The sequence below is a fragment of the Mixophyes fleayi genome, chromosome 5, assembly GCF_038048845.1.
Source record: "Mixophyes fleayi isolate aMixFle1 chromosome 5, aMixFle1.hap1, whole genome shotgun sequence".
NCBI lineage: Eukaryota > Metazoa > Chordata > Amphibia > Anura > Limnodynastidae > Mixophyes > Mixophyes fleayi.
In genome coordinates this window covers 207193162-207215925 of record NC_134406.1, presented here as the reverse complement: position 1 = coordinate 207215925, position 22764 = coordinate 207193162, and the positions used below count along the sequence as shown (strand labels likewise).

Sequence of the window (22764 nt, the reverse complement as noted above, 5' to 3'; positions counted from 1 at the left end):
GGATGTGAAGTCTGAGAGGTTTCAAGGAGAAGAAGAACAGAAGGTTGAGAGAGTTGGATGACAGATAAAACACAAGTAGTAATGAAGGATGGTTGGGAATGCATAGACACAGATTTGGGGAGAGGGGGGAATCGTGGGCAGTGAGGAGACAAGTGTATAAATAAAAAAATCAAACAATCCAATTATTATTATTATTATTATTATTATATTTGACTTATAAAGGCACCACAAAGGGTCCGCAGCGCCATACATTACATATACAGAAAACAGAACCAAGACACAACATGATACAAAAATATATACAAACATAGGTGACAGGGTAAAGCAAATCAGATTATATCTGGGACAGATAGTGAAAGGGATGGTAGAAATCAGCGAGAAGAAGGCCAAAGCTTAAGAAAACAGGGCTAGCGAAGCAGTCCAAGAGGTACAGAGGGTGAAGGAACAGTAGAAGGAGCACACAAGGAAAGAGGGCCCTGCTCATGAGAGCTTACATCCAATTCCATTCACTTATGTTTTACATATCGCCCACTTCTAAATTTCCACTTCGACCATTGGTTATGACACATTTAAACACACAAAATTTACACTTGTAACTTTGCACACTGCTCTACTTATTGGAAATAATACTAATAATTAAAAGATGGGCAGCATTCTTCCCTTACCAAATCCTATCCTCAACCAGCCACAAAGCTTGAAAGTCTGTGCTGGTTTCCACAACAACAGGGAGTGTGGGGCGAATATGGGGTCTTCTGTCAAAGTATATATTGGTTGGAGCCTCTATGAATTGGTAGGAGTAGATGTAAAAAAACAACACTCTTTGAAGAAGCCTAAAGAGAATTAAACGCGTCAATGAACACATATCATTAGTTTTGACCTATTACAGATACTGTACAGGAACCTTTGCATTTCACAGTGCGGTTCACTGTAACCGCGAATACAAACAACTGAAGAGGGCGCTGGAAGAAATCTACAAGCAAGCTGAATAAAATGGACGTGACAGGGTAAGAATCTAGTTAGATAGTGTTAATAGGGAAAGAGTATTCACAATCTGCATCGCTTACTTGTGCCGACGCTCTGCTGCAATTACTCTGCAAAAGAACTAGAATCACTTAAGGGCATTTCTAAATGCTAACATTGAAAGTTTGTATTGCCAGACCTGTTCTTTTTTTCACAGGTAAATGCACCTTTTATATATTTTCAATAGTTTAAACCAATATACCATTTATGTATATATCGGGATTAATTCTTAGGAAACAAATATCACTTTACACTTTTAATTATCAGAGCTAGAATTTAGTTTTGCACTTCTAAATACCATTTATTATTTTGCAACTGTAAGACGCAACATACTATAATAAACAGAGATAAAGAGCGGTCACCACCCAAACATACAAGACTGCAAAAAACAGCTTTCCCCTCCCCCAGGGTATAACGGACAGCACAATCACTATTCAGCACAGAGCTGAAAGCCTGAGAGGTGACAGCATGGTGTTCTGTGCCCCCAACAAAAGTCAGTTCATTTTCATCAGACTTTGGAGCAGTGTTTGGTTACCTGAACTCTATGCCTGGGGGGGATCATGTGTGGTATACCTGTCATTTACACAACTACATCTAGCATAATAGAAATATGAGGTTCTCATTTATATTCTGGTCGAAATATTTAAGTTTACAACTCAACATCTAGTGTCTTCATTTTTTTGTGAGCCTCTACACTTATTTTTTTTTTTTGTTCAGACATCACTGAAATGAGGGCAGACAATACTTGTTTCAGCACTCCGAGAGCTTGTGTGGCCTACGGCTTCATGGATGAGCTGTTATTGCTCCTAGACATTTCCACTTCATAATAACAGCACTTACAGTTGACCGGGCCAGCTCTAGCAGGACACTAATTTGATGAACTGACTTGTTGTAAAGGTACATCCTATGACAGTGCCACATTGAAAGTCACTGAGCTCTTCATATGATTCATTCTACTGCTATTGTCTCACTATGTAGTTTGCATGGCTGTATGCTTAATGTTACGCACATGTTAGCAATGTGTACACACATTGGCCATGTAGTCTGTGTATATATCACAACTTAAAGGAACATTTCTATAAAAAAAATAAGAATAAATAGACTCTGAGGATCAGGGGTTTGTGGAAGTTTAAAATATGCAGTCATTTGCAAGGTATGTAGGCAAATTTCCTTCACTGAAGTGGGCTATTTGTTTTCAACACACCTCTCAAGACTGAACAAACAATAGTACCATTCTGCAATTGAGTGCATTCAGGAGCCTTTCCTGTAGAAAGGCAGTGCAATTTAATACTACCAATTGTTAACTGTTTAGGGACCGAATCCAACAAATACTGCTCACTTTTCTTACAACCGGATTGAACATGACAATTATTTCAGACTCACAAGGAACGTATAGCACATAAACTTCCATCTGCTCATAATTATAAAAGTGTATGAATGAACTCATAGCTCAAAATAGGAGAGATTTGTTTTATAAAAAAAAAGTGAATTAAATGTGTGCTAGCTAAGGAGTATGTCGTCATTTGCCAGCTATCCGATTTTGCAGCAATTTTTATCACAGCAAGGAGTCAATTAACATTATTCGATAATACGGTCCAAATATATCTGCTGACAATTACATAAGACATGGTGAAAGTGTTCCTGTGGGGATTGCAAAGCAGTAAAATAACCCAGCACTCATATTGGTATTGAACCGTTTTGTCCTTCATGCAAGGCCATTAGTACAGAATAAATGTTGCAATTATAGTAATTATAACAGCAAATCACAAGTGCTGTCAAGCTTTATATGTTATCCCTTTTGAACGTCTGATACATTTGAACCTACATAACTGGTTCACCTCTATATCTCTGTGACAACTTATAGAACCAAATGTGATTTTCTGTCCAAGAAATAAATAGTGCACCAATAACCATATACTATCATTTAAGATACATCTGTCAAACCTTAATGGCAGATATACTTTTTTGTACTGCTCACTTCAAAAGCCAGTAGGTGGTGCTCTTGCTATTACAGTATATACCAGCAGTTCGCAGTATACGTATAATAAATTTAGGATCTCTTCGCACAACCCTAGAGCATGATATTGTATCGGTTTTATTTTATAATTAACTTTTTTAATAAAAGTGTCAGTCTGTATTCTTATATGTGAATCGATTAGACCGCATGCTTCATTTGGTTTTTTTCTGTTTAGATTTGGAGGATGTGACGTGGGCTCTATAACGGTTGCTATAATATGAGATAACCTGGGATTGCTGCAAATCTTTTGTCATTTCGCACTGGGAATAAAAGTCAATGAGATAATGCTGCAGAGGGTGGGCTTGTCAACCTGCACTACTTCAAGATGCCGTGTTCTCTCCATTTAGTCTAGGGTTTCGCAGTTATGAAGACTAAAACCCTTGGCAATCCAATATAGAAATAAAAGAGTCAATTGGTGTGGACTTAACAAAGGCTCAGAACTGGAAAAAAACAGTGAGATCCAGGTACACCCAACTACTGTTCGGAGGAGTCTGGCCAGAAGTGGTCTTCCTGGAAGAATTGCGGCCAAAAAGCCAACCTTCGACCTGGAAAAGACAAGCGACTTAACTACGCACGCAAACATAGGAAGTGGGGTGCAGAAAAATGGCAACAGGTGCTCTTGACTGATGAATCAAAATTTCAAATATTTGGCTGTAACAGAAGGCAGTTTGTTTGCCAAAGGGCTGGAGAGCGGTATAATACTGAGTGTCTGCAGGCAACAGTGAAGCATGGTGGAGGTTCTTGCAAGTTTGGGGCTGCATTTCAGCAAATGGAGTTGGGGATTTGGTGTCCGCAATGCTGAGAAATACAGGCAGGTACTTATCCATCATGTAATACCATCAGGGAGGCGTCTGATTGGTTCCAAATTTATTGTGCAGCAGGGCGACCCCAGACATACAGCCAATATCATTAAGAACTATCTTCATTGTAAAGAAGAACAAGGAGTCCTGAAAGTGATGATATGGCCCCCACAGAGCCCTGATCTCAACATCATTGAGTCTGTCTGGGATTACATCCACAGAAGATCTGTGGTTCGTTCTCCAAGATGTTTGGAAAAACCTCCCCGCCAAGTTCCTTCACACCAACTATTGATTTGATTTAGATTTCACTTCTGTTCATTCACCTTGCATTTTGTTAATTGATTAAAACCAAACTACTACTACTAACTAACTAAATATATATATATATATATATATATATATATATATATATATATATATATATATATATATATATATATATCAGAAAATAGATCAGAAAATATATTGAATATGAAAATCTAGTACCCCATATAAATTAATAAGTTTATATGCTGTATTATATTGTGACATATGGACAGCATTTAGATCAGCTTTGTGCCAAACCTCTGATCATCTTTTCAGTTAAAATTTGTGTAGGCAGTGAAAAATTACTTACAACATCACACCGAAGACTTGGTTGTTTAGAAGAAATACTAAATATAATCTCAGTTCAGCTACTGGACCCAGCGAGTTCAACTGTTGTTGCTGCTGCAATCTCAGTTCCTCTGTTGGCAATCTCGACAGGTTCTTTGGTGGCCGGATCTGTCCAGTGTCATGGCTCTATTTCCAGTAGCGACCATGATGCTAAAGAAAAACACCTGGCTACACAAAGCTATTCTAAACTGGCAAATAACTACGAGAGTGTTCATACAACACAAAAGTGACAAACACTCTAAAACCAGAGAAGAAATGAGGTTCAGTTTAGATAAATGGTTAAAGACAATCATGGTTACCAGCAGCTGACTGTTTCTACACTGACTAGTTCAGGTTTCATGTTTCCACCTCTCACTGGCTCTCCTGATTCCAACTGTACTACACCACTGACAACTGCACAGTAATGTCAGTGGCCAATGATTTCTTCATTATTTGTGGCTGACAATGCTGCTGCCTTACAGTAGCCACACACTTTAACCACCAGAATCTACAAGTGTTATTCTGGTACCTTAGCATCAAGTGTTCTCTGCTCCTCTTAGATTGTAAAGCTAATTTGTGCAGGACCACCTTTACCTTCTGCTTCATATCTTCATTGTCATTATAATAGTCATGATCCTATGAATGTCAGCATTTCATACATAGAAGAATATTAATAATAATAGAAACCCAAATACAGATATATCAGTGATACATCACTCAGTTATCATATTACCAATATTTAGGCACATCAAGAGAAAAAAGGCGATAAAGAAAATATGAATCGGAGCAGTTATATCTTCCAGAATCCCTTCAGTATTAAAACAAGTCAGCATATATTGTTAATAGAAATCCATAGACACACAACTCATTAATTGTATTCAATATTATATTAATCACAATTATAGAACACATCATTTATAAATATTGGTAAAGTCAATTTGAAAATTGCTTTTCAAATCAACCTTTGGTATTAAGATTCTGCCCCATTATTGTAAAGTGGATCTAAAAAACCTACACACCCTTATTCAAATTGCAGATGTTTGTGATTTAAAGCTTAAAATCAAGATAAAACATGTCTGACCTTTTTCTACTTTTAATGTGACTTTCAACCAACAAATTTCAAGTGAAAAACAAACAGACAATTTTTAAGAAACAGAAATGAAAAAACAACCCTACAATACCTTGCTTGCATATGCCTAGACTAATACTTCATAGAAGCACCTTTTGCTTTCATTATAGCAATGCATCTCTTGAGTAAGTCTCTATCAACTTCGCACACCTTGACTTTGCAATTTATTCGCACTCTTCCCGGCAAAAAACTTCAAGGTCCATCAAATTGCTAGGTGATCTCCTGTAGGCCATTTTATGGGTTTCCAACTGGATTGAAGTCTGGGATGTGACTGGGCCATTCCAAGACTTTGATCTTCCTTCTCTGAATGGATGGATCGTTATGGGTGTTGGCAGGGCCGGTGCTAGGGTCCACTGCGCCCTAGGCATTTTTAAAAAAGCGGCGCCCCTCCCCGCAAAAATCGCCGCCCTACTCCCTCCTCTCCTTACCTTGTCTCACCACCGCCGCCTCTCTGCTCCGTCTCCTCCCCTCCACTCACTGACACTAGTAAGTGGAGGGGAGGAGACGGAGCAGAGAGGCGGCGGTGGTGACAAAATAGCCTCTTCCCCCCCCTCCCCGTCCATCTGAATGCTGTGCGGCGGCCGTGACAGGTATGGTCAGCGGTCGCCGCACAGTTTTAAAGTATTTTAGAATACTGTGGCGCCCTCCAGAGCCCGGCACCCTAGGCAAGTGCCTAACCTTGCCTAATGGGAGCGCCGGGCCTGGGTGTTGGAAGGTGAAATTCCTTTTCATCTTCAGCTTTCAGACAAAGGGAAATAGGTTTTGAGCCAAAATAGCTTGTTGCTTGGAGCTATTCTTTATGCCCTCTATCCTGAATAAAGCTCCTGTCCCCTGTCCCAGATGAAGAAAAGCCGGCCCAAAGCAAGATGCTGACACCAGCATGCTTCACAGTAGGTATGGTGTTCTTAGGGTGATGAGCTGTGCTGTCTTTGTGACAACCATAAGATATTTAGAAAATAAATCTTTTTTTAAATTGATCAAAGTCACCTCAATTTACTTCATTTAGGAATAAAACTACTTACTAAATTACTCCTCCAGCTACAGAAGAAGGGGATCCTAAGGGAAGGAGCTTTGGAAAGGACATTTCAAAATGAACAATTACATTTAAATGTATTTATGAAATACTCAAGTTTAAGCTCAAAAATATTCAACAAAACAATTGCATATTGCAGTAAAGCCATCTAATATATAATCATGTTACCAGCATTTCCTGAGAGTTCTTTCCCTGAAAGTCCTGCATGACAACACAGACAATAAAGCACATCCGCTCTTTTAACTCAATTCCTTGGATAACGCTGAACAAATGCTAAACTAGGTCACTACATTATGGAACTTAAATCAAAAATTTCTCTTTGTGATACACGTCTTTCAAACTGCAAAATACACTGAGACATCTAACCAGCATGCAACATTTCATACAGTACAGATATCATACACACACACTGCTTAACTTGGGGTTACAACAAGAAAAACTGCAGGGCAGACCTTTCATTTCATCTGCACTGTTAGATGTAACTACCTTGAACTGTTCAAACAGTGCGGACTTACTTCCATGTAACTTACTGCTACACTGTAACGTGTATTCATATAATGAAGCATTAATCACAATTGTAAACCAAGCATATGACCTCAGATATATAATATAAAGGAGAAAGGGAATTTCAAGTATAAGGTTGTGTTAACAAATATTGATGAAACTATATCATATTGATTAGAACTCCCCAGCTCCTGTCAGGAACTGTAAATACCAACTTCACACTGTTGAGACTGTTTTAACTTAATGTACCATATAAATATGCCAAATCTATTCATAAGTCAAGCTGAGAAACTTTGAAAAAAAGTGGACATTTCAGGAATAAATATATTTATTATTTAAAATGTTCACACTCACACAGTTGGAGGCTCAACCTACTATAGACAGCAATGGATGAATGATCAGCAATGACCTCATGGACCAATACAATGTGAGCCTCCCAAACTGAGTGTTTTCCAAAGTCACTAGATTCTACTGGCTCCTCAAAAGATCAACCATAGACTGAGAGAGTCCTATGTGTTAATAAAAAAAAGTGTTCTACTTCCTCAGTGATTTCGCCTGGTTCCAGGGGAAGCAGAGCACTTCTCCCTTATATGCTTAGGAATTTCCACAACCAGACTGACCCAGTAGGTATTGTCTGAAGCTAGTGGAATCCAGCAGATTTGAGTGGCATCCAAATTAGTGTTATCCAAGAAGTCCGTTGTTTGTTAAGCACTTACTCAATGATGTCTATGTGATGCTGATTTTCTTACTTTGCATGGACATAGATTTAATAACACATACATTTTACTTAAGTTACAGCACCAAACCCTCTTCATTACAGATTCTCCATAATGTATAGCACATGACACCATATACAAAACCTAACAATTTTTATACAACTCGCAGGATAACTGAATGTATCCAGAGCAAAGAGTTATGGTTTTACTAAATACTTTTTAAGCTATTTTTATTACATTTTGTATTTGTTCAAGAACGCTCGGCTATCCTTAACTATCTAACTATCAGCAATTTCCCTTTGGACTGTAACATTTTAAGAGTATCTTTTTGCAATGAACTTCAGGAGAATGAAATCAGTACCTGGTGTTCTCCAGAAACATGTTCCGTAATGAGTGCAAACATATGTGTGTCTTGCACATATTATAAGTATTACATTATAGCCAGCAATCCAGTTTCATCATTTAATTACTCTAATATTAATAGGCCTGATTCATTAGGGAACTTAGGCAAGAAATTTCTTATTTAAGTCTCCTGGACAAAACCATGTTACAATGCAAGGGGTGCAAATTAGTTTTCTATTTTGCACATACCGTATATACTCGAGTATAAGTCGACCCGAATATAAGCCGAGGCACCCAATTTTAGCACAAAAAAATGGGAAAACTTATTGACTCGAGTATAAGCCTAGGGTGGGAAATGCTGCAGCTACTGATCAATACACGATGAAATTAAGTTATTAAATTGTAAGCATACTTGTTTTCTGTTTTGAAATTATTTATCCCTGTGTATTTATCTACCTATATATGTATATACTCAGCCACTTAATTTTGTTCAGCTTTTGTCAAGTAAACATTTGTATATTTAGCAGACACAAACAGAAGTTGAGCGTAAGTGGCTGAGTGTGACAATGGGCATTTCTTGTCGGTACAATTATCGCAGGAACACACTGTGCCTCTTTCTGTCATCTATATTGCATGCAAAGCTTTTTCCACTTGTGATTGGCTGATTAAAAAGAAGAAAATTAAATAGGAAACATTCCAGTTTGAAAAAAAAGAGAATGGGAAACTATTATGAAGTGCTTATTTTCTATGCTTACACCTTAGTAAAAAGAAAAACATACAAAAACTATTTATAGCCCCACAACCCAAAAATAATGCAATTGTTTTGTCAAATTATATGCTGTAAATGCAAATGATAGAAACACAGATGCAGAGGTTTATAATCTCTAAGTTATCACCCACCTGGCTCTTTCATAGCTGTCCACTGTTAATATGGGTTTTATATCCACTAACGACAGAAAAGCACATTAATAATAGGATGCATGTTTTCAAAAGAGCTCCTTCTCTCCATTTAATTGGTAACTTCTGCGGGGGAACGCATATGCGTGTGCGTTCCACTGACAGGAAGTTTGGCAGTTGGAACGCACGTTTGCGTTCCAAATGCCGGACTTCCTGTCAGTGGAACACATATGCGTTCCATTGCGGAAGTTAACAGCGGCGGGATCGGAGAGCAAGTCGGAGAGATCGGCGGGATCAGGTAAGTCACTCGAGTATAAGCCGAGGAGGGCTTTTTCAGCACAAAAAAATGTGCTGAAAAACTCGGCTTATACTCGAGTATATACGGTAAGTTAAATACTGTCTGTTTTTTCATTTTGCACACAAATACTTGATAGCTTATTTGTACATTGAAATTTAAAGTTGATATTTGTGTGCTACATGAAAAAAAACAGACAGTATTTAACTTATGTGCAAAACATAAAACTAATTTTCACCCCTTGCATTTTAACATGGTTTTGTCCAGGAGACTTAAATAAGAAATGTCTTGCCTAAGTTCTTAATGAATCAGACCCAATATGTGTTCTAATTCATGGACAGCATTGTAGAGAAAGTAATACTCTCTCAATGGAAGTTTCAATTTTTTCATCTCAAGGGTGGTGCATACCTGCCAGGGACAATGTTTAGGAATAGAGAAAGCAGCCTCATCAATGTAACCTGTCCAAAAATGTAAGGTGCTTTGTGGCATGCACAACCTTGCATAACTGCTAGAATCACAAGAATCAGAGGAGAAGGCAATCCCTAACAAATGGAAAGTATGAATGAATGTAGCGTGAGGCTGGCATTTAATCACACTCTTATTTTCTAAATCCTTTAACACATAAATCTTGGAAATCTGTCAATAAACAAAAAAGGGGTTGTTCCACTGTTTTGAGATTATATATATATATATATATATATATATATATATATATATATATATATACATACATATATATATATATATATATATATATATATACACACATACATATACATATATATATATACATATATATATATATATACACACACACACACACACACACACACACACAAGTTAACCCGTGCATGATACTCATGCATTCTAGTCAAATCAAACTACTTAAGGTGTTAAAAAGGTTCTTGTCGTGCATTTGGGGCTAGGCCAGGCCTCCTCAGGGGAAGAGCGTTACTTCCCGACGCAAGCGCCCTTTTTTAACGTGGTTTTGTCCACATGTCACCACCTCATCATTTTTCTCCATCACCTCATCCTTCATCTTTATCACCACATCTATCCAGATGTCTATCCAGACACAGGGATCTCTCTCAGCGGTCCCGAGTATCACACTCCTCTCGCTCTGTCACCCCCGGCAACCACCAACCATTCCCAACTGTCACTTCTCCTTCAAGAAATATATATATATTTTTTTAAAATCTTTATAAACACTTTTAACAATTAACAGATTAAATTAACAATATATAAAGAATCTCCGGCGCTAATAGGTAGCACAATAGACATAAAAACACAAATTCAAAATGAACATCAATTGCAACAAATCAATAGAGGGGGTGCAATCCTCTAATAAACAAACATATCAACCAAAAAGCAGATTGCGTATAAGATGTTCCATTGAAAATACTTATATGTGGAAGTAAGCAAACAAATTGGCTCAATGGGTAAATATATATATGTTTACTCCGGCAATAGATGAATAGATATATATCTATTCATCTATTGCCAGAGTAAACATATATATATATTTACCCATTGAGCCAATTTATTTGCTTACTTCCACATATAAGTATTTTCAATGGAACATCTTATGCGCAATCTGCTTTTTGATTGATAGATTAAATTAACAAATTAAAAACATCTTAGTATACCAAATTTCAGCCCTTTTGGAGTTTTTTTTCCCACACACACTAAGAATTTAGTAGGTCAGTGTATAACTCCGCCCAGCAGGTGGCGCTGCAGCTTGTTGTTTTTTTTACACACACACACACACACACACAGACTAACACACGCCACTAGGATTATATATATTAGATATATATATATATACACACACACACATCATTTTATTTCTCTTTCTTTTTTTCTATACACTGAATGTGCCACACTCTTCAAATAAAATTGCAACATCCACAGATTTAGGTATGGGTCAAATGCTTTTAATAGGTGACAATTGCAGTGACATGTATAGGTTAAATGCAAGTACTGCACTCCATTAAATTTCATGTTGAGGAAAAATAAAAACAAAGGGCCTCATTCAGAGTTAGGAATGAATCCATCTTGAATGTGCAATTTTAAGGATAAGGATAGTTGCATGTTGTTAAATTTTTGATATATATTAAAATGTACAATATATACAAAATATCTACTGCTTTACAATTCTAAAAAGGCCGACTGCATGACTTACTGGTCTGATCTGTTGTTGTTTTGACGTTACTTACCATATGGTCAGGAAGAGAGCACTTTATGTTCTCAATGAAATCAAGTAATTATGTTGCCAATTATGTTGCCGCACCCTGACAGAGGCTGTTTGTTAGATACATAATCACATTCCTTTAATATGCAAAGATGAGCCGGACTAAAAAATCTGACTTTAAAGTCTGAAATTTAAAGTCCACAAAATATGTTGGAGTTAATATTAGAGTTCACCTGGATGGACACTGGTCACAGCTCTGAAACTATGCAGTAATAATATCAGGTAGGCATTTATTACCACTGCCATAGCGTCATGTAATAAATCGCACATGTACCAGCCTGCATCTCTCCCACAAACAGCTTTTTCCTGCATCCCTCCTCTGCCATATTAGATTATAAGATGTACAGTGCAGCATTTTTTTGTGTTTACTTCCAAATATACAATGCTTTCATTATATTAAAATCTATTTCTCATTGTTTGGCTCACAGGTGACTGCATTACATTTTCAATTCATTCAGTATTCCATTACTGCGACGGCGGAAAATGTAAAAATCTCATCTAATTGCATTGCCTCGAAGGTTGTGCAGTCTGGGGCTGGTTTTCACTATAGCAATCTTGTTGTCCACATTTTTTAGTGGGGAACAATCCAGGCTCTCTATGGCTGAATAATTTGTGTTCACTATGTTGCCTATTTTTATTTACTTGTTTACAGAGTTTTTTCACTTATTTGACTACTGTTTCTACATGTAGTGCACTTGATGGAAACTTCACTGAAAAGAATGGGCTATTGAAATGAATGGGAAAATCTCCATACCACTTGTGTTCTGGACACATTTCCAAAAACATGTATCCAGTGCATGTCAACGGCATGTAAACTGCATATCAAATACTTATTGGATGCATGCACAAATATATACAAGGCAGCGCCGCTTTAAATTTAAGCTGTCATCTCGCCGAACACCCGCGAGTTGACAAAACCGGAGATTGATATATTTACCCCTAGGTGTTTTTCCCTTTTGTAAGTTTAAACACCACCATTAAATTCCTCATACAAATTACCCCTATAAAGCCCACTTGCCCCTCTTGATTGCTTTTCTGTAATTTATGAAACAGCAGTACCTGTAGGTATTCTGAAAAGGTGATGTCATTCAAGGCAGGTTGGGGCATGTTTCACTGCACTTACTGAGCCTGCACTGTGGTAAGTCAGTCCTTTGCTATCTGTTTTAGAGTGAAGGTGTTCTGTCTCAGAAGAGATCGTTATACTAAAATGATTTTTAGTTTTTCATGTGGTTATTTTGTGTGTAATTCTAATGTTGTAAAAGACCTTTTTTAAAAAAAATTGCTGTGTTTTACAAAAATGTCTGAAACGGACCACCCTGATAAGTAGATATCTTATTGTACATAATCTGCCATAATTCATACTAAATTAATAAGCTTTCAATAAATCATTATTACTTCACAAGTCAAGGAATAATACAATTTTGATAAATGTATTCATAAAATGATCCTAAACATTCAATTTCCATCACAAAAATTATTCTTAATGGACAATGAAACAGATAAATTACAACTTGTAGTATTAGCAGTATTATTAGTAGCATTAATGATTTAGGTTAATATAAAAGGCATATTTCAAACTAGTTCAAGTTTGAAATACATCAGCTTAATTATTCATAAGTGTTTATTGGAGATGCCTGATGTCTAACTGAAGTTTAGACTGTATTGCCGTTGTACATAATCAACTTCCTTTTCAGGGAAGTAATACTTCCTTCCAGTACCCTTCGTGATAGGAGGGCTGACAGAAGAAATGATATTGCATAGAGGAATGTAATATATGTCTTCTTTATTCTGTAGAAGCCAGTGAAATGATCGAACAGGGACATAGGGGTGCATGAACTTAACTTCAACATCACATTCCTCCTCATCAGTACCAATCCAAAAAAACAATGACTGTCATAAACATATGCTATGTATAAATTTGCACTGATTTATGACATATTGACTGGTGATAGATTCTTCTAATCTGAGAAATGGAATTGAAGTTTTTATGTGAAATTAGTCGCATTGTTCCTAATGAATTGTTAGATACAAGGGTGAAGTGATGAAATCCTCTTGTACCAGGTACTGTTGTTGCCTTGGAAAAGTGGTCTTGTAGCTGCTCAACATAAACTGTATACTGTATCAAGTGACAGACACTGCAAGCCCGCTTCCTGGTATGCTAGAAGAGCCACCTCCTCTCTGTCCTACTTTCATGCAAATCTGAGTCGGTGGGTGTCATGACTTGGGTGAACTGACATGGAATGACCCGGACCCCAAGTTGGAGGGGATAATCACCGAATATATCAGGTGGAACATCTTTCTGAATAAGGATGAGAGAGAGTCCTGTGAGAGACCCCAGGATAGTGGAATAGGAGTTCAGAGCATTTCAGAGAGAGATCCTCTGGAGATGGAAGTGCAGCAAGAAGCAGTGAGGCAGCACTGAGAAACCCAGGAAGGGCTGAGTGTACACTACTGAGGAGGTGTCTAGGTCCAAACAAGTGAGGTGTCACCCCTGCAGAGGAGGGGGAAGATGCAGTTGGGAGCAGACCAATAGAGTGTGTCAGGAATGTAGAGGAGAGAAGATACCCTAGATGTGGGAAATGTTTTACAACGTCAACATCTAAGTGAGAGCCCTGAAAAATGCAAGAGTGAAATCCATTTGATTGCTGAAGTGTAGGAGACATGGGAACTGTGATATTTGTAATTCATCAAATGCTGGAGGAGAAAGGAAATATCTGACTTTGTAACCACAACTGTGCAACTACTTTTAGAATTGTGTTGGTGGAGTCATTGAGCTGTACATATTTCATTTATTGTTATTTGCAACTCAAGTATTGAGCTGGGATTGAAAATGAGTGTAAATAAAGACATTCTATTTTGTGATAGAGATGGTCTGACACCCAACTTATTGTGACTTATTATTGCACTGCACCACCAAGTTACATCACCTGTGTCCCAACATCTACTCTATTTATTAAGTGTATTATTATTACTATTATGAGATTGACATTGCTTTCACTTTTCAGTAAATCTGTCACAGTGAAATGTACAGTGGAAATATGTAGTATTAGAATGCAAATGTTAATGATGAAGTGCACACGTTTTGCACAGTTTTGTCTGCCCTCAGTTGTTGAACTAAGGGTGGAGCTAAATTGGCATTATTTATTCTGAAGGAAAAAAAGATTATTGTATTAATAGGCCATAAAAGACAACATGTTTAAGCATAGACAGAGAAGAAGGGAGCACCAAGGCAAGTGCTACCAATGGGTGAAGGCTGTCACCAAAAACACAACATTTAATGGGTACCGAAAATCTTGAATGTGTGAGATCAATTCAATCATTTAGATGTTTTTCCAGAGCCACCACAAGGTGCCCCGGCAATCCTGGAGATTGAAAGTAGACACTCCTTCCCTCATTGGTTAACAATGGTAAAGAAGGTGGTGTTTAATAATTAAAATGAAATGTATTTACTTCTTAGTGTTCATAGTGATGTTGCTAGATGCTGCTCTTCTGTGTTAGTGATAGGTTGGGATTGTGGCGCTGGTCTCTGATACATACTTGCCAACTATCCCTGAATGTCAGGGAGACACCCTGAAATAGGGGTGATCTCCCTCACTCCCTGAAGTGTCTGGCATTCTCCCTGATGCGGAGCCAGTACAAGACGCGGTTGGCTTCGTCATCTGTGGCATGATGACACAGTTCAGAAATTGTGACCTATGCCCATGTATCGATACCTATGGAGGTGGCCATTTTCATGTAGACCAAGATTAAATCAAAGACTGACAGGTAAGACAACATGACTTCAGTAATGGAGACAGAAATGTAAAAGACACTTCAGTCTCTAGAGATTCATTAGCTGCTTTTCTTTAACACATAGTTGCCTACTCTCCTGGATTGTCCGGGAGACTCCCGCATTTCTGGGAGAGCAGTGCAACCTCCCGGTTCTCGCCCCTGCAAAAGATAAGTGTCAGGGGGCGGAGCTTAATTATGCAAATATTGCGTCAATCATTTACAGGATGGGGCCAAAATGATGCGATTCATCAAGCTCCGCCACCGCATGCCCACCTTCCCCGGGATCTCCCTGAAGCCAACGAGGAAAAGTTGGCAAGTATCCTCTGGTGTCACAAAACAGAGCCACACTCCAAGCCTGTCACTGCCACAGATGAGCAGCACTGAGACTCCTATTGCTGTTTGTTTACATTTCATAATCCATCTGCAAATAAACTTTTGCATCTCCTTTGCATACAACGATATCTGTGCAGGTGCAAAGTTGGTCAGATAGGACTTTGTCATCTTAAGCCCATTAAAGACTAAAATGTGAAAATGCAGATAGACAAAATGTTTGCTTGCGGACTGCTCTCTGGAATGTTACATGATTCATTTCACAATCTATTTCACAGCATCACCTGTGACTCCCAGAGCACCTGGTAGGTAGTGAGCAAACACTTTAATAATAATCATACGCAGCCAAAACCATGTCACACTGGTACAGCGTTTTAGTTTCTCTCTTTCTTAGCTCAGAAACAACCAGTGAGTGATTTGATTTGCATCCAAAAGCAGCACTAGGTCAACAATCTTCTTAAAAGGATTTAGCTAGCCCAGTTTATTTTTAGCTTAGTGCTGGCTTTTTTGGATTGTGAGATCAAATAAAATAAATGCATTAATATATCTCCCAATACTGGGAATGGCTGTTACATAACATTTTTAACATTTGGTGGGTTATTATGCTGCAAACACAGTACAGTAATTATGGATGCTAAATATAGCACTCTTATCTGGAAGCACAACTAGGCATTGGACAGAAATGCAGGATTATCTATCATAGTGTCACTCAGCTCTGGGCATAGTCAGTGTACACATGCAGATGATTAAAAGAGTAAAGACAAAAGGGCTATGTCAAACGTTATCATCAAACTAAAACATAAACTTTGCTCATTATTGTAACGTTTCAAACACTTGTATTCTGTAAAACTGAACGATTCACTAATATTTTGTCAAATGCCGATATCAAGTTTATTGACAGACTGCTTGACATTTGTTCACAGCACATATGCAGCTAAGAGAATACAGCAGAAGCCTCAGGAATGAGGTCATGTACAAGTGACTCATCATGGTTGTAGAGTTTAATAAGCATCAGTTTAGTTCTGCAAAATGTTCATCAGCATCACAGCACAATATGAAAAATCCAAATAACTGGTAGAACGATCAGCTAAAAGCTAATAGCTCAATCTTGTGAAAATGTAGCACATTGGAGCAGGTTATTTACCCCATAATCAAATTTGGCTGTAAACATTTTTAGCTGCATTTCAAATTCTAAGGGGCAGATTCAATTAGCCACCTCGTTGCTCAGAACATCGCACCCGCAAGATCTTTACAGAAATCTCTGATGATTTTTCCTCGCACCCCATAAGAGGTGCAAGGAAAAATGAGCGGATATTTTACCGCAGTAACAGTGTTCTGAGGAACATCGCGACAAACTGAATTCACCCTATGGCTAGTAAATATGTGCAATGTTTTAGTCCATGGAGATTTCAGGAGAGTTGGGTGCCACAAAGAAAGGCTGTGGCGGGCTTCAACTAGCCCATGTCCCACCTAGACAGTTAGTCCTGATCGGTATCAAGAGTTTAAGCACGTTTAATTTAGATCTGTAAACTAAAAATCACATTATATTGCACTTCCAGAGAATACAATTGAGACTGGATTTATAGGCAGCATTGCTCATAGTATTACATTTGCCAAATAATTCAAGTTAATCAGGCATATGAATGAGAATATTTACAAAAGTTAATTATAATGCAAAAAGTATGCAATGCAAAGTTCTATTATTTTTATGCAAGTATAAAATACAATTCCTTTTGTGGGAAGTAAAAGCCACTGCAGCTCCTCTCCTTAAAAGCACTTTGCTCCACTCATTAAATATCATTTAAATACTCTTTTCCTGGAAAAATTAATATTGTTTTTCCATGTAGGTGTATGAGTATACTACACTTAGCAACAAACACCCCCAATCCTTCCGGCTGCATCCATCAGTAGACGCAAAAGTTTCTACCCATGCAGACCCTGCCACCATGGGCCGCAAATCTATGCCCTTCCCTGTAAAATCAACTTGGTCGTGGTGTAAGTCCGCGCTCATCAGCTGGTGCAAACTACTCCACTCCAGCAGGCACCACAATGTTTGCCCACATGCCTTTGAACTCACCTGTAAAACAAGCTGAATTTATGCAAAAAATAGGGAGTAGTGGCAACACCCATTCCATGGCCGCTGACAGTCTTGTTTGATATGTGTGCTTTATTCAGCTTATGTGTGAGTAGATTGATGCACTTTGTTTTAACAATAAATTATCTGATACTTTCGACCATGTATGTCTTTCTATTTCTTGCATGAAATGAATCCGAACTCCACTTGGAAAGTTTAATTGCAGGAATATCCTGGGACAAGGAGAATACTGTATAGAACAATTGGTTGTGGAAAAAAAGAGAATTTCAAATGTATCCAGCACATTGTGAGGCACTACAATATTGCTTTGGAACTTGATACATTTGATCTTACAGTCAGAGGACTTGAAATATAAATAAGAACACTAAAAGATATATTTAGAAAACACAGAAACTTTGTCAAAATTCATTAACCATTCCAGCATTTTGTGCATCGAGATTATTTTATGTACTTAATATATATTACATTAAGAAGTATAGCGCACCTACTCTGAACTGTTTTTCCCTTTTGCACCTAATAGATTGACTACTGTCTGTTATAATATATGTTTGCACATAATATATTTGCCCACTAGAACGTATTAGAAATAAGGAGTTGTGTGTGCATTTGACAACCTACTGTACTTTTTGTCTTGCGCCTAACCTTAAATGGATTTATGTTGTGTTTAAGCTACAGCAAAGCCCTACTTATACAAATAAAATATAAGATCCATAATATTGAATTAGTAATGGATTTCAGTGGCTGATTAGAACTAACTACCCCTTTAATCAGAAATTAAAATTGATTCAGGTAGCGATGACGTGAAAGTGTTGTGCCGGACAGCTGTGTATTCGGAATAACTTGCGATGAGCATCCTGCTGCGATCGGAGATGTACAGCGTCGCCTTGGAGGTAAGTCTGGTTATATTTAAATCGGTTTTTCATACATTCGGATTTTCCTTGTAGGTCTCCTCGGTGTCGGAATGGTGGTAATCGTTTTCACGATTACCACCGATGCTGGAATCATAGGTCCTTGCCAAGCTATTTGCGTATACCTGACTTGCGCCTCTTTACGTATGAAGAGGTGGAACGGGTGAGAGAAAGAACATTACAACATAGACCAAGTACAGCAAAGGTGTGGTTATGTGCTGTCTATTTAGTGGTGAAGACAACTGCCAAGATGCCCGTCAGGAGGTGTATCTGTTGACAGAGTCCAACCCCTGGCGTGAGAACCGTGGTAATCATTGGACCTAGCTAGCTTTTGTAAAAGAAAAACGGCTTGCCCTCGCCCCCCAAAAATGTTATACCAATGGCACAACATTTTTTTATTTCAGATTTTTACACAAAAAGATACCATTCATTATCATTAAGTTGACAATGATTATTGGAGACTCAAGGATGCAACCACATGACGATACAGTCAAAGTATATCTTCATAGGGATGTATCTATTGGTTAATTTTTTAATTGCACATATCACAAGTTTTTGAAGGCAGTGGGAAATTACAAAGTGTGCAGAGGAGAGTCGTTACATAAAGGACCGGGTTATTTAGAAGATGAAATACTGCAAATGGCAGTTTCTATGTAGCCTAAAAATGATGCGATTAAAATTGATCAAATTGCAAATTGTAACACATGTGCCTTGTCATGATACCCTATAATATACATGATATATGGTGTATTGGGGCAGCACAATGGCTTAGTGGTTAGCACTTCTGCCTTACAGCACTGGGGTCATGAGTTCGATTCTCAACCATGGCCTTATCTGTGAGGAGTTTGTATGTTCTCCCCGTGTTTCCCCGTGGGTTTCCTCCAGGTGTTCCGGTTTCTTCCCACACTCCAAAGACATACTAGTAGGTTAATTGACTGCTATTAAATTGACCTTAGTCTCTCTCGGTCTCTGTGTGTGTATGTTAGGGAATTTAGACTGTAAGCTCCAATGGGGCAGGCACTGATGTGAGTGAGTTCTCTGTACAGCGCTGCAGAATTAGTGGTGCCACATAAATAGCTGATGATGATGATGTGATTGTATAAAAAAGCCATTGTTCATTCAGAACCCAAAATGCGTTTATGGCCAAGCGTAAACTCTCCCAGAAAGATTCTGATTGATAAATTTAGTTTTCAACTTAATCCACTAAATGATGAGTGAACATCAATGGGTTTCCTTTGTTTATACAATGTGGCCACACCACTCTTGTACCCCAGTTTGTGCATGGTGAGTGCAAGGGATCAATGTCTAAAGGTTTATTTAATGTAAGTCCCAGCTCTCTTGTATCCCATTTCTAGTTCTGCACATTAATTAATGCCAACTTGTGTCAGGTGAGACACTAGGCGTCCCAGGGCTGCTATCAACCCAAATATAAAGTATAGCATTTAATGATGTGAGGACTGGCCAGAAAGGGAAGATTTTGGCATGAGTTGGTCATATTAACATATATTGCAATATGTTGAACGAACATTCCCTATTTTTAATACAGAAAAGTAGTCAGAACAGCATAAACTGTACATGAGTGAGTACATCAATTTTTTTATACAATGTCAGCTCATACACAGTTTGTGGCCCTATCCTAGACAATCAAAATCTGACTGCATTTGGATTTGATACAGAAGTTTGGAAAGTCAAGGCAGTCAGTCTTCATAGTATTCACTCAAGATCTGATTGGATTCCATTGCATTCAATTCAACTGGAGTAAGACATGTATGACCAACATTAAACGGTTTTTTTTGGCCCTGATAACATTTACCAGATTGGATTACTTCCTGTTTTGTATTCCAGTAATCTTACAAGAAAACTTTCTGAAAGACAAGATGCCTGGAACACATTGCTTATGAACTAAAAAGTGCCTTTCTGAGGCTTCATCAAATAAGACATCATTATGAAGAAACACTTAATTATCACTGCTTTAACACTTTACTTAACATCGGATTCAAAATTAATTTTACAGTATACAATCTACAAGCTGAGAATAAGTGACAGAAAAAAAGAAGCATAATTAAAATCAGTGTCACACTAGTATACATTAGAATGACTGTTCTCTTACCTCTACTTCACATGCATACTCAGAGCCATCGAGAAGTATGACTTTAGCCTGCATGTTTTTGGGTCTTTTGGCAGATTTTAAAGGGGACTTTGAAAGTTTGCTGGAAACTGATTTTTGGGAGACCTTGTCGTCTTCAAGTTGTTGATACTCAAGTTGTTTTGCAGCAGCAGCGTCCTTATCCCAGTCTTTGTCCGAGTTCTGTAAAGAGAAAACTACTAGATCAAGTTTCGATCAGATTGTGTGAAGTAGTTATACATGATCCTGCTGCAGGTGTCACTGACACCACCCATTGCTAACCTTTCAGATAGAGGACAGCTAAACAATGCAGAAATGTAAAACTATACCGAAGTAAAAAAAAATCGAAGCTACCAATTAATAAATAAAACAAAACCCAAAATCTGTAACATGACCAGTTTCATTTGGTAGAAGAAGCTCTTCTATCAAGCTTTCCGCTTATCTACCTTACTTTGTTTTATAGGCAACTACATTTATAATATACGTGGTTATAATTGTACGAGAGAAATGAAAAACACATATATTTAAAGTAATTGCATGGCCAATATGGGAAATCAAATTAGTTTGTAATAGAGAGAACACCAGGGAATATAAACCAATAAATTTGAATATATATTAAATTATTTATTTAAGCAATTCAGAAAATTACTAATAATAAAAGTGCAGCATTTTTATATAACTATATATGAGTGATTATAAGAAATCAGTATGTTTACAAGGAGTGTATTTATTCAATGGTTCTTTATTGAAATGCATGCTCTAGAACTGGTAATCTGATTTTGTAGAGTGACATTTCTGAGGGGTAAGCCTACTGTTTGTGTTTCCAAACTGCTTCACAACCAATGGTTAACACCAGATTACAAAACATTGAAATCAGTATCTGTGATCCATAAAGAAAAATTGACCTTTCTTAATTTACACTTGATCACACGGCTTTCTTGATGAACGTAGCCCTGAAAAGTTTACGAAAACATGTGGCAATAGGCTACAACCCCTGCTTTCCACAGTCATACATAAAAGTGGGCTTCAAGCCGGATTTGTCCCACGTCAGGAAGGATGCTACAATATCAGTAGGGTATTAAATGTAGCTTGGCCAGATTCAAATGAGCTCTGACATTCTCTCCACTGATGCAAACAAAGCATATAACTGTGAAGACTGGGACATCCTGGAGCTGTTGTTGTGAAAATGGGGCACGCATGAATGAATAATGAGATGGGTCCTTGCCCCTACTCTTGCTCAATTGTCCAAGTTTAAGCCAATACAGTTTTGAACAACCATTATCCTGATATTGAAAGTATTTGCTGACCACAAAATTCTGTCCAAATTTAAAATCAATACCTGCAAATCATAAGCCCTATACTTCACATTAACTAACCAAACTCAATTCCAAGGTGACTTCCCATTTAAAAATGGAATTCCTGTGACATTGTTAGGACCACTGTTATTTAATAAGCTTTTAGAACCAGGCTAATAGAGGTCTTTACCTTTAAAAGTCGCCTCTCCTGTAGAACTGGACTTGTTTGGAGGTACTTGGAAGCCCCCAGGACTTAACTCTAAGGTAGTAATAGCTCATCAGAATAACCGTAGCACAGAATGGAGGATAATCGGAATACAGAGAGCAATTACCATAGACAGGCCAAAAGCCGTGGGTCAGCAGCAAGAAGGGTAACGGAAGACAGGCCTAAGGTCAGGGCAGGTTGCACACAGGGGAAGTCCAATAAACAGGCAGAGGTCAGGGGCAATCAGCATACACACAGGGTCAAAGTCAAAGCCAAAGGTCACAACAGTAATCAGGTCAGAAACAGAGTATGCACAGAATAACAGAGGATGGAGCAGGTCAGCACTAGTGCAGTACACAGAGGCTATAACCGGCAGGGAGGCTAATCCCTCCCTGCCT

General features: G+C 38.0%; 1 protein-coding gene across 20 annotated transcripts in view; it reads right to left on the bottom strand.

The window, feature by feature from the left end:
- EPB41L3 (erythrocyte membrane protein band 4.1 like 3) overlaps positions 1-22764 on the bottom strand; it is a 131336-nt gene that overhangs the window by 65097 nt on the left and 43475 nt on the right. For all 20 annotated transcript variants that reach the window (XM_075213339.1, XM_075213340.1, XM_075213341.1 and 17 more), the window contains exon 3: positions 20852-21049. In XM_075213339.1, the coding sequence (XP_075069440.1) occupies positions 20852-21049 (198 nt within the window). The remainder of the gene's footprint in view (positions 1-20851; positions 21050-22764) is intronic.